Source organism: Nyctibius grandis, chromosome 7, assembly GCF_013368605.1.
Source record: "Nyctibius grandis isolate bNycGra1 chromosome 7, bNycGra1.pri, whole genome shotgun sequence".
Classification (NCBI taxonomy): domain Eukaryota; kingdom Metazoa; phylum Chordata; class Aves; order Nyctibiiformes; family Nyctibiidae; genus Nyctibius; species Nyctibius grandis.
The window spans coordinates 34,745,595-34,759,579 of NC_090664.1; the positions used below are offsets into that span (position 1 = coordinate 34,745,595).

General features: G+C 42.1%; 1 protein-coding gene across 1 annotated transcript in view; it reads right to left on the reverse strand.

Annotated features, from left to right (window-relative positions):
• ADAM22 (ADAM metallopeptidase domain 22) overlaps positions 1-13,985 on the reverse strand; it is a 144,494-nt gene that overhangs the window by 61,035 nt on the left and 69,474 nt on the right. Inside the window, exon 4 of the mRNA XM_068404432.1 lies at positions 13,774-13,840. Coding sequence (XP_068260533.1) covers positions 13,774-13,840 — 67 coding nt within the window. The remainder of the gene's footprint in view (positions 1-13,773; positions 13,841-13,985) is intronic.

Consider the following 13,985-nt stretch of genomic DNA (forward strand, 5'->3'; position numbering starts at 1 on the left):
TGTCATATTACTGCATTATTGTTGATTAAAGGACTGAAGATTTTCAGTGCACTTTTTTTTTTTTTAAATAGCAACACTTTACTATTTCTATTCCCTACCAGCAAATGTATGAATAATCTTCCTAGCCTAATGTACCCAGCCATGTGAATATTTATGTCCATTTACTGCAGGGAGGGAAAGGCATTACAATTACTGCTTTTTCAGAAGCTGGCAGTCACTTGCATGATGCACAGCACAGTCATTTTAGACATCTGACATTAAATGCTCTTGGATTTTATTTTTTCAACTATGAAAAAAAATGAATCAAGATCAGGCAAAAGGCAAGAAAACACATAGAATACGTTGGTAGTTTTGTGTTTTGATTAAAAAACCCCATTCTGTTTTCTACAAGGCATGCAAACTATTTTTGAAAGCAACTACGAAGTACGGGTGCCTCTGTTTTGAGGTGCTCTCCTTAAGAGAGTATAGGAGCCTGTTTGTCAGAGTGCGGCTGCTCACAGGGGAAGAAACCTGATCTCAGCCTGATTGCTGGAAATCATCAGTTCCTCCTCAAAATCTTCTCTGGAGCACTCATACATGCCATGCTGCTGTTGGACCCCAAAGCACTCAGTGCAGTGCACCTGGGGGCAGCTCGCAGCTGCGGTGACCAGGAACAGCAGCAGCAGCAGCGCTACAGCGAAATGCAACACCTGATCTGACAGACCACGAGTCTGACACTATTTGGCAGGCTTGTTTGCTTCATGCTGCAAAGAGAATCCCTGTGGCATACCTTCCGTTAAAAGTGGTACACCTTTTTTTTCCTCAGTTTCTTTCAATCTCATTATTTCCTCTCTTTTACACACCATTTCTTCCTTCCGCTTGCTGCAGTGACAGCAGCCACCTCTGTGTTTGGGACTCAGATGTGACAAGTGAAAAGGAGATGATTTGAGTTTCTGCTCTGCACTCACATGCATTTTAGCCACCAACACCCTAAGTTACATGGAATTTTAGACAGACTACATCTACATCATCTTTGATTTTCCTGAAACCTTGGTTCATTTCCCCTATTTTATTCTCCTTTTTTTACACCTACTTACTTCCTGTGTCTTAGTTACTTTAAGCTCTCTTCATTTGAGATTTTCTTTCTTTCAGTCTGTACCCCCACTACAGCATCATAGTACTGCTTAAGGCTTCCAGGTCTTGCCGGAATATATGAATACAAAGTACACAAAGAGAGACTCCAGTAAGGTAATAACAAAACTAACAATCAAACTATATGGATGAGATAAAACCTTATGAGTAATAAAATACTCTCTAAACAGAACTCTTGCAGTCATATTCCTGTAAAAGATATAATGGAAGTAAGCATATGAATATGGGTATAATATTGAAAAGACTATCAGTAGGGAGTTGTACAGAGTTCTAGCTGTGGAAGGAATTTGGAGTAATTAGACAGATTGGTTTGTTCTCAGAAAAATGTAGTTAATATGTACCAGAAGTAGAATCTCAGGCCCCATTAATTTGCAAAACCATGTCTTTGTAACCAGGAGGAACATTTTTTCATACTAAGAATCCAAGTCTGTGGCTCAGAAGTATGTTTTGATCTTCTTAATGAGAATCAAATAAATGCCCCATGATAGTACCTCCAAATTAATCTATTCCATAATCAATCCATGAACAAATTCTTATGCATACAGATCTAGAAAAGAAAAATATGAGAAAAAAACAGCTCTAAATTCTTGCCTAGGAAAAACAACTCAGACACAAAAATTCTATTCTATTTAATCAAATCAATTCAACTCACTGATCTACTGAAGTTCACGATAATTCTGGTGGAGACAGAAATATAACTGTGATCTTCTCAGCCTTGGAGACCGATTCTTACCACTACAAAAAATGTATTTCTATATGCTAACATCTGGGTGATATTTTTTACACATGGACTTATGTTCCTATCAATGTAATGTAAGTCACATCAAACCAGTTAGTAAAATTTAAGGGGTTTAAATGATGTCTTCAAGTTCTTGATGCACTACTGGTGTGTTGGGTTTTTTTTAAGAGAACTCTTCAGTGTAAGAAATCCTGCCGTCAGGATACTCCTAAATGAAGTTCTGAGGATTGTTATAATCTCAGCAAGGAAATAAGAGGTGATGCAGTGAAACCAGACAGCACTAGCACTGGATGGCTCGGGGAAGAGTGATAGCTTAGCACTCCTTAACAGTGTCCCAAGTGGATAAAACACGCTAGTAACATGCGGCATGTGGTGGGGAGGTTGCAAAATGTATATTGTAATTTTGGGAGACTTGTTTTCAACAGTTCACAAAATCCATGAAGAGCCATTAAAGCTACAAAGTCTGGGACTGGTTCTGTATTGAGAGGACAACTGAAGGGACTCTGCGGGTGAATGTTTTCTTTAGAGCACATGTGATTTTGGAAAGAAGTTTACTGTCGTTGCCTCCCTGTAATACTGAGGCTGAAATGCTGTTGGTTTTAACATGTACTAAAGCTCCTTTATAGCAGGTGCTGTAACAAAAATTCATTTTTTCCTAAAAATATTCTGGTCCCATATGAAAATTAAGACTTCCCCTAAGAGCTGAAATTAGCACTATTACCAACAACAGTTCAGTCACAGAATCACAGAATCAACCAGGTTGGAAGAGACCTCTGGGATCATTGAGTCCAACCGTTGCCCTGACACCACCATGTCAACTAGACCATGGCACCAAGTGCCATGTCCAGTCTTTTCTTAAACACATCCAGAGGTGGTGACTCCACCACCTCCCTGGGCAGCCCATTCCAATGTCTAATAACCTTTTCTGAAAAGAAATTCTTCCTAATGTCCAACCTGAACCTCCCCTGGCGAAGCTTGAGGCCATGTCCTCTTGTCCTATCGCTAGTTGCCCGGGAGAAGAGGCCGACTCCCACTTCACTACAACCTCCCTTCAGGTAGTTGTAAACTGCAATAAGGTCACCTCTGAGCCTCCTCTTCTCCAGGCTAAACAACCCCAGCTCCCTCAGCCGTTCCTCATAGGTCAGACCCTCCAGACCCTTCACCAGCTTGGTCGCCCTCTGGACTCGCTCCAACACCTCAACATCATTCTTGAAGTGCGGGGCACAGAACTGGACACAGTATTCAAGGTGCGGCCTCACCAGTGCCGAGTACAGAGGGACGATCACTTCCCTAGACCGGCTGGCTACACTATTCCTAGTAGAGGCCAGGATGCCATTGGCCTTCTTGGCCACCTGGGCACACTGCTGGCTCATGTTTAGCCGGCTGTCGATCAGTACCCCCAGGTCTCTTTCCGCCGGGCCGCTTTCTAACCACTCTTCCCCCAGCCTGTAGCGCTGCATGGGGTTGTTGTGGCCGAAGTGTAAGACCCGGCACTTGTTCTTGTTGAACCTCATGCTGTTGGTCTCGGCCCATCTATCTAACCTGTCCAGATCCCTCTGTAGGGCCTTCCTACCCTCCAGCAGATCAACACTCCCACCCAGCTTGGTGTCATCTGCAAATTTGCTGAGGGTGCACTCAATCCCTACATCTAGATCATCTAGTCCAGAGCATCAAGGGTGTTTTGTGAAGAGCTGCTGGCTTCCTGTAGCTATTGGAGCCCCTCTCAGCTCTCTCAAGAGCAGGCAATAATTGCCCATCTCAGCAAATCGAACCTCCACACTGGCCTTTGTCAACTACTGGGGAATGGTTTAGTGTTAAGATGAAGAGGAAACAAGACTGCTCTTCCAACACATGCCAGCCATCAGTGTGAGCAGCACATTTACCCCTTTCTGCTCTAAAACTGAACCTGGACAGTGTAGAGTCTGGGAGAAAATTAGGCTAAATATCATCTCCCATGAGACAAGGTCAGCCCGGTGACAATGCCTTGTGACACAGGCCTGCAAAACACACACCCACACACTCACGCCATATCCAAAGGCAGTCTAATGCTACAGCAGAGAGAAGTTCAACATTTCTTGCCTCCACAAGGCATGCAGCCACTGTTCATGCTGTGGTTAGCATGACGCAAGGCAAATTTTCTGCCAATGCCCTTGGCAAGTGGTTGTCCATTTCCTCAGTCCACTAAGATCTTCTTCCTTCATGAAAACTCTCAGCCTTACCAGTGACTTCCACGAGCAATACAGAATATACAGATGTTTAATAAGTCTGTTGATGTGGTGAGCTAAACATGTAATAACATCCTACCAAAAAAAAAATAATCAGAATGACCCCAGGGTCAATTAAAACAGATTAATCATTATGATAGTGGTCTGTTTATGACTTAATCTTCATCTTGATGCTTAAGTTGGATAATTATAGCACAATCCTGAATTAGGGTCTCTTGCCCTGTGAACTGATACAGCTCCTCGCCAACCAGCATGCAACCCTTTTGCCCATGTCAGTCCTAGTTTCCCGGCAGCCTGTCTGGGTAGGTAGTGTGGCAAAGAAAATAAAAAATGAGAAGGCAGAGACGTTAGCAATGCAAGTAAAATCTGTCCCCATTTCTATCCTTTAAGATAGTCTGTCCCTGCCTCGAGAGGCACCAGCTGCTGAGTAAACACAAAAGAGATGAAAAACACATCAACTGATATTCACAATGAAGGGGGGAAGTGAAGCAACAGAACAGCCACAACAGTCAGTGATGGCGGCGGTTCACTCTTCTCTGCAGTCTCAGTGAAGAAAGCATCTGCTGACCATACACTGACAGTGTTTGTTATTCACCTCAGAGACACTACGACCTTCCCAGGGGAGAAAAATTAAAGATGCACATTCATCTGCTTTCAGATAACACCGGACAGCAGATCTTCAAGTAAGCAATTTTCTGCAATTAGGAGAGGTGCTGGCCATTAAAACTCCTGCTACACTCAGGCACTGACCCTAAAATTAATAACTTCCTTCTTCCAGCAGTTACATATTCCTATTTTAACACTCATTAATCCAAAGGAAAGGAGATTGCTGGTCTTGTTCAGATCCTAGTAACACAGCTCTCTCTTTCCTTGCAGCAGAAAGCCCCCAAAAGGCCAGCTAACGACCACGCCACATTCTATGAAGTGCCAGATAATGATTAGCTTTTTTAAAGAGCTACCCATTGTGGGGTTACTAATTTTAAAACTGCTTCCTTAGTAATCACTTAGATCTATTTACAAATTATTGATGCTTGCACAAGTTTTGACCCAGTGATAACTAAGACTGCATGAGAAAGAGAACAGAAGATGCACACCCCCTCGCTGACTTCTACAGCACAAAGCAACTTGTTATAGATGAGCTTCTATTTGTAAATAGAAAAATCAAAATGGCACTTTGACCCGTGTAACTGCATCAAGATAAAATCTCTTTCAATTGACCTGTGCTTCAGTAAAGGCGGGGGCCCAGCTGGCAGGGCTGTGCTGTCCTGCAGCAGAGTCCTGTGCTCAGCCCTTACACAGCTCAGTAATAACTCCAGGGACTCTGGCATCACCTTTTGGCAGAGTAGGTCTCTGGACTTAGCTACGGTGTACTGTAGACTCCTGAAAGCCAAGTGTTTTGAAAATGTGAACGGCGCCCTCCCTTTGTAGGAAGACAGCTATCACATGTACTCATACAACTCAGAGCCAACATGCTGTAGTGACATTAGGTTATAAAGCTATTTCAGATTCTGAAATCAGAAATATGGAATCCAAAATTATGATAAAGCATCACTGCTTCTAAGGCTTCTCCACAAAATGCCCATGTTTAAAGACTGCTGGCAGCACTCTTAAAAAACAGACACACATGTACGTGACAGGATCCTGCACACAGGCAACTCGCTCCAACTGCCATCGGTGACTCATGGTAGGCGCTTTCAGCAGATGGCATGAGCTATCAGCCCAGCTTCCCGGTTCAAAGGCCAACTGAGGCTTGTGTTTACTGCCCAGTAGTTAAGAGAGAAGATGCTCCATGAACATAGCTGCAGGGTGTGGACAGAGAGCTCATGCCAGTGCAACGCCATCTGGTCTGGGAGCTGCCTTGGCATCTGCTTGGGAAACAGCCTCTTTACTTGCCTTGCCTTGGTAATAGAGAAAATTATTTTAATTATCAGCTGCCGGATGAAGACGCAGCAGAGGAGAACAGGGTTGGTTACCTCTTCCTGCCTATCTGTTGTCTTTAAGTTGGCTCTTGTAGCAGTCCCTAGTGTCTCTGAGTCATGGCATACAAGTAATTTTAATGACAGTCATTTTGTCCTGTTCCTGCACGCCTGTATGTAGGGAAAAGGGAGCAAACATTTTAATGGACTATATGAAAATTCTTTCTAATCTACCCATACTAATCCGACATATCAGTTCACCAGCCTACCCCGAGCCTGAAGACAAGTTATAAGCACATGATGTACAAGATTACTATAAATACAACACAGAAGATGAGATATTGGCACACACCTACATGGATACTAATCAGTCAGAAGATAAAGTTGTGAGTAAAACGGAGAAAAATACTAATTAGATTTCCTTATTGGCTCATTATTTCTGAATGACAGAAACTTCTCTTTAAGTGAGAATTCACAGAGCTTGAGAGTCTGTCTAGAAATGCTAACCCACTGTATATAATACAGTGCCAGTCCGGTATCCATAGGGAACAACAGATGTGTCTAGGCAAAGCTATTTACAGAAGTCAAGATCAAGTAAGTAAAGATGTCAAGCTAAAGCATGCTGAAGCCTTGCATGGAAGCGCTCTTTCAGAAGTACAGCAGCTTCAGTTTGCTTAGCTTAATTCCCCCTCAAAGGGATTAAGTTAAACCCAAAAAAATACTTTTATGCTTTTAATAAGAGCATCTACAAAGGGATTTAATCTTCTTTAATGTTATAGCAGTTGTTCATTTCTCTTAGCTATACTCAGTCCTTGCATGGTCTGAGTTTACAGAACACTTGCTTGATGCCACTCTCTGCCTATGTATGGTGTATGTTGTACCTCATGGAAAATAACTGATGAGGTGTACAAAGTCTGGCAGGACTTTTCTGCAAATTAAGGTACTGGACTGCTGCCTTCCCTCTGGGGCATGTGAAAACCACAGGAAAGAGTACTCTAGAGGTGGACTCCTTATGGTCACAAAGTCACCTGACTTCTCACTGCAGAACCAGGACTTCCTCACTGGGGCCCACATCTGCAATGGGATGTACATTTTAAGCTCTTGATGGCTTCCACTTTCTGACAATTTTTTTCCCCTCCAGGGCTAGCTAAAAACACTGGATTTATATTTTTATGTCACAAAGAAAAGGAAGACAAAATCCTTAAACCTGCAAGATCCTACATGAGTCACAGTCTGAGATTCATTCTGGTATAGTATATTCAAAAACATGGCCTGGGAAGGACTTCTAATACTGAAAGCCGCCACTTTTCATTTCCTCCTTCTTAGTAGCAGGATGTACACAGAAAGCAAGCTAGTAATAGCAGAGAGATAAACAGATATTTAAAAAGTTAATGCAAATGTACATTAAGAGTGCCAGCCTGCAGGATCATTAGGTCAGGCAAATGCATTATATACGATGGCTGATTATCTTGCCCTGGTACCCCAAAGAGGATACTACGTTCTGCTGAACCCCAAAGGAATTGCCTCCATAATTCAAAGAATGCTAAAACACGAAAGTGAGGTATTCCTCAATGCCTATCGACTCAGTGTGGCAGCATGACACTGCTGAAAAAGAAAGATGTCCAGAGTAACTGAAAACACACAGAAATTAAAAAAAAAGTGTCAACTCTTCATCAGGGTACATACAATAACATTAATTCTAGCCAAAATCTACAGAAAGTAATTTGACCTGTATAGTCTGGGACCACAGTTCCTTGTGCGATGGCAGCATCCTGTAAGGTATGCACCATACAGTCATTCCCTGCTCCACTACTACACTCTGATCTTCCCCTTCTTGTGGAACCTTCAATTTATGAACTCCCATTGTACAGCAAAAATGTCTATAATTAGTCCCTAAGTGAAAGAAGTTGCCATTTATTCTATCCAATTTCATCCCGTTTTTATTTACTCCATTGGTCAAAGATAGCCAGTTCTCCATCAGATCTTTCTGTGTATCCAGTTTTGTACTGCTAGCAGATTTCATTAATATACACATACTTTTTTTTACCTAAGTCATTAATGAAAATATTTGATGAGAGCAGTCTGAAGATCAGCCTTGCAGGAATCCCCTCTAAACTGTGTCAGACTCACAGACTCCCTGTCAGATCTTCTTCGGCTAGTTTATTGCTATCACTAAAAAGCAGATTATGGCCTAGATTTATTAATAATTTGCCATGAGGCAAGCAGAGCTCTGTTAAGGGAGTAGGGGAGAGGAGCTCTGACGACATTACGGGAACCCTTATACAAAATCTTCTCTCAAATGAGCAAGAGAACGATTTTTCTGGTACTAACAGCTTCTCCAGTCTCTGGACACAGCCGGAAAAGCCCTGGCAGAAATAGGCATATATAATGCCTGCATTATTTATTATCTGTTCCTTTTCAGTTTCTTTCTCCCCCAGGGGCTCATCACCAGGTTGTGCAAGCTCCAGGTACATGCACACACAGCTCCCCACCAGCCCCAGGCTCCAGCCTCCCAGGGCAGAGCCTCCCTGCGCTCCCCTCCCATTCCCTCCTGCCAGCCAAACTGGCGCTCCAGTTTTCAGGAAGAAAATGTAATCCCTCACAGGAAAGCCTGTTTAGCATACAGGCTTTTCTGGCAAGTCGAAACGCCTTCCTCTGGTTACACAATGGTGAGTTATCAAAAGCTGAAGAAAAATTAAGAGATTCTTCTACAGAGCTCAGACAGTGACAGTGAGTATCCTTAAAACTGGAAGGTGCTGGTGGACACACCTTGCTGTAAGACTGGAAACATACCAGTCAATGACAAAAATGACCTGCTCACTGGCTCGGTGTTTATTCTGGCTGCACTGCAAATTATTGTAGCCTTGTGATCAGTTCTTACCTGTGGTGATACAGTGAAATGTTGGAGTGCTACTTAGGATAAGGTCCCATCAAACACAGGCACTAAGACATGACAGACAGACATTGCCCTCAGTCAAGGGACTGTACCTTAACAACTCCTCGAGCAGACCAGATTTGTAGGAGACAGTTTAACACAAAAGCAATACCCACCATGTCAAGGGTCCCCAGTCCTCTCTGGCCTTTCAAGATTTTAATATTTTTCTCCCTTCTATATTATTTTCCTAAAAAAGGGCATTTAAAGAGCCTTTCAAATGCACATCATGGCACACACAAGCCAAGACTTTAATCACAGCAAGGCAACGAAGAACAATAATCTTCCCCTCTTGTGCACAGGCACTAAAATATCTGTAAGCTACAGTAACATTGTGCACATTACTAGCCAAACAACGCACATAACAAAAGGAAATAATAACTGTTTTTGCAAACTAAGGGCTCTGCTTTGCTGTGCAGCATTAATATGCATTTGCCACATAATCCTCGTTCCCTAAGCTGCAGTGGACAGCACCTCTGGTAGAGCCACCACAGAGCAGGAAGCCATGCTGGGGCAGCCCAGCTCGAGAGGACGGCCGCAGGCGGTTTGAAGGAAGGCACCAGGCACTGCCCTGCCCGCGCTCGCTGCTGCACAGGCAGCGGCTGAGCACCGCGGCGGCCAGCGATATGGCTCAGTACAGCCTGGGACAGCAAAATCTTAAGCCAGAAGGCAAGTTTGGTCAAAGCTTCTCCGTCAATACTACAATGGAGAGAAACAGTACCTAGCATTTAACGTTACTCCATTTAGGTTGTTCGATGCTATCATGGTTATGAACACGCCATGAAGTAGAAGCAAAAAGCAACGTTCTTTCATGCTGTGAGCACTCTTGCTGTAATTCTGTGCCCGTAATACACATACTGCATTTACACCACTGCACTTCAGAATTTTAGGATTGCCTATGAAATATAGTTCCTTCTAGTTATATTTAAACATGCCATCAAAAATTCATGGCTTTTATCTACCACAACTCTACCTGTGCAAGTTCTCTGACTGGGATCTGAATTATTTTCATTGCTTAATTTTTTTAAGAAAGCAATTTTCTAAGAACTCATAGAATTGTCCAATGTTTTAGGGGAATAGAGACAGAAACATTGATTTCTACGTTCTTCAAAGAGGAAAACTGAAACATTTTATACGAGAAAATGTCACTGAATAAATATCAGTTGTTGCTTCTGAGGGAGAAAAAAACAGCCGTGTGAATTACTCAGCACTATAGCTGGTTTTTGCCTTTCATCTCACTGACAGCATCAGTGACAGAATTATAAACCCCAAAAGACAGAGAGATAAAAGGACACAGAGATATACTGCAGCAACATAAAGTATACACAAGTTGAGTATTTATGTGCTGCAAGCATAGAATGATCTGGACTGACACAATCAGGAAAAGGCAATGCATAAAGGGTTTTTCTCTTTCTTATTAGTCGATTATTCTCTTTGCTACCAGAGGGAATTTAGGCCAATACCGCTGCTTTCCTAGCAGTTAGAGACATCATCTAAAGGAGGGTGTGGGGGAGAAATACTGACATAATTCAAAGATCTACTTCCTTTTGTTTTTCTTAAGCACTGCACGTTGCTGCTGGTTTAATAAGAATGTCTTAGGTGCTGCCTAACTGTGCCAAATCAACAAGGACATCTCACAGAAAAGCCTCTCTTCTGCAGCTGCTAAATGCTGGCATCCTGAAAAAACATGTATAACATGTTCCACCTTCACAACGGTCTAATGTATTAATGAATTATGCAGCAATCAAACGTAATTCAACATTCTTGTATAATAAAAAGGTGTGTTAAACTGAGGACTCTCCTCCCTATAAAAATCCCTTTGTTCCTTCCAAGTGGCATTTTTAATGATCTGAATGTTTCTCCCTTTCCTGCCCCCCTTTGCTCTCTAAAGCATCCTAAGTAATGGCAGAAGATCCATATGTATTTTACAGCACAGGAAGTTTTACTGCGGGGGAATGGAGAGTGAGAGGAGTGGCAAAAGTAGCTATCAACTCCATATCACATATGAGCCAAGGCAGGCATCTGCTTCCTTGACACATTCATGCCTGTAACATTCCCAAACTGCTGAGCGCATGTACAGCTGCCTTCCCACAGCAATTCAAAGCTCCTGTCTTCTCCCATATTGCTGAAGGTAAACAGCAGCACTTACGATTTGTGTGTTTGTGCAGTATTCCTGCACTGAGAAATGCAAGGAGGAAATATATATGTATCTTAAAATACACCTCTCCTTACATCACTAAGGCAGCCAAGAACAGAGGAGGCCCTTTTGCTGTATAAACAGGCTTGCTCAAAGCCTGCAGCTGGCAGTGGGTGGCAGATGCACATTTTCTTTCTGTCACCATTTCTCCAACCAAAACAGCAAGAGAGATGTTGCCAGGCGGCCTCTGTTTCTGCCTACAGTCAAAGACAAATCACACAGAGGTGGGTGAAGAGCAGTGCGTTGAAGCAACTGATAGAAACGTGGCTCCTTTCTGAAATACCTCTTCTCCTGCTTCTGCTTAAGAATATGCAGTGCAGCGGAGAGCATATTTTGTGATTTATTATAAGTTGCACCCTTTTACTAGCTATTTTTAAATAAGTATCTAAGCAATCTGCTCATTCCCTAAAATCTAGTATAATAGTTATGTTTTGCGTGGTACGCATTGTAAGTACCAATTTAAAGGTGGTTTTACCAGTTAAAGTAAACAGTTTCCACAGAAATTGAAGGTACTAAATCATCATCTTGAAAAATTCTTGTATTTGCAGTAAGATTTTCAAAACATTTGATGTAAAACCAGAGTTCAGTTTCTCAATACAAAACAGACACTGCTGGCCTTTTCAGAAATTGTTTGACGGACGAACAGGGCTCTCCAGGGCACTTACAGGTGCTCTGAAAAATACTAGTTGGTCAGAGGAAACCAGATTTATTTTTAAACAGCTCTTGGGTACTGAAATTACCCTCACTCAGTGTCTGGCATCAAAATGTACTCAGCAGCCTGCACTCTTCCAAAAACCTTTTCTGAAAATGTGCCCATGACTGCAGCCAATGGGCTCTTCCAGACATTTTGTCACAGCAGCTGCTTCCCTCTCCTCCAATCCCAGACACTCAGATGCAGCAAAACATGCAAAAAATATATATCCCCTTTCCTGGCACACTTCCGTAGGATTGCTGCCTGCCGAACTCCCAGGGTGGTGGGTAAGGAGGAGGCAGAAGAGCTCCCCATGCGCCCCGGCCACCCCTTCACCCCTGCCTGCAGGTGTGCAAGGTGCAAGGCAGCACAGAGAGGCAAACATGCCACCCGAGCAGCAACTTCCCTCCTTTGCAGTGCAGCCTCGCGACCCTTTCACTCCCAGTTCAGTTCATCTCAAGCGTTAAGGTCAACGCAGCAACGCTGCTTCTCTACCTAAAGCAGATTTGAGAGTACTAAGCGAGGCAGTGACGCTGCCTGGCAGCTAACTGAAGTGGAAATCATCTCTGGGACCCTGAAGACTGGGACATGTTTTGCCCAGGAAACATTTTATGACCCTTCTTCCTCTGAAAGGCCCAATACTCCCATCTCTTCCCCATGCAATTAAACAGTACTTACATGAGAAGAGTCACTGATTTCAAACATTTCCTTGCTTGATTAAGGCTTACTCATCAGAAATAGATTTTTCCTAATTCAGTGATGGGACTCTGATAGATTAACTTAGCTAACTTGCCTATCTACCTTGATGTAGACAAATGGATTGTTTTGTTCTTATTAATATCAGCTATTATCTTTATTTCTGCTTTGACTCATATTCTGAATCTGAGTCAAGACTTCCTGACTGCAGAGCACGGCTGACTGAGAAATTAGTCTTTACAATTTAATGGAACATGTATGTGTTTGCCTCAGTTTGATAATGTATGCAGACTATTATCACAGAGTAAAACGAAAGCAGATTGCAAGTTTGCAAATGCTACAGAGGGATAAACCAAAGGAAATACAGGTCTTCAGCTACTCAGTGGCTAAAGGATTCAGCTGCTCAGTGGCTAAAGGATTGCTTTGTCCATTTCCACTTCCACTTTCACACTGCAGAGGTTAACACATTTGTTTCAGGGTATTTAGGTGAGCTCAGATTTAACAAAAGACTTTTTGGGCTTTTTAACAAAATGCAACTTTGAAGAAAATTTGACCTGATAGACAAATTTAAAGAGATTCCATTATGCACAGCGTATATTACATTCATGCACATTTTATGTAATCTACAGCAATTTTATACCTGATGTCTACAAAATATTGTTCTAACAAATAGAAGGTCCTCAAGAAAATTGTCCCATGTTGCATGCAAATAACAAAGCACTCCTGCAAAGGCAGTGGGACATTTCACAGAAGAGGACTGCAACAAACAGGATCTTGTAGCCATCATGCCAACAAACATCCAGAGAAACAAACCCACAGTTTGAGACGGTGACTAGATATTTGTAAATATTATACAATAAATCTACAATAAATCTCGCTATTCTCAAACTTACAAGGAAGATCATTAAAAACAACAAACTTGGGGTTTAGTACAATGAGGAAATGCTAGCTACCAAACCAGAAAGATTTTCTTCAATAGGGTTCAAAAGTAAACTATATTTACTAGTAAAAAGAACTACCATGTATACATTTTTCATTGATATAAACACTAATGTACTAATTTTGCCAATAAAGTTTATTTAAAAAGCTGAAAAATTAGAAGACATGAAACATGCTTGCCTCAGAAGAGTAAAACAAATCACCTGAAAAATCAGATATCTCTCCTTTCAAGAAAACAGGTGAGTTTGCATTAACATCAAAAGCAAAGCAAATTTAAAAAAGCAAAGAATAAAAAGGAAATTCTTACTTTAACTTCCACTGTCTTCCCACCTTGCTCGATATGCCTCTCAAGATATTCAGAAGACAGCAAGTCACTGCAAGAAGAAAAAAAGAACCATAAGCCTCGCGCATGTGTTCTTGCACCTCTCAGCAAGCACTGATTAAACATTTACATTTGAAAAGGGCAAAACCTGCAGGACACTTTTCCTAAAATTTTCATAAAAATCACTGAAACAACCA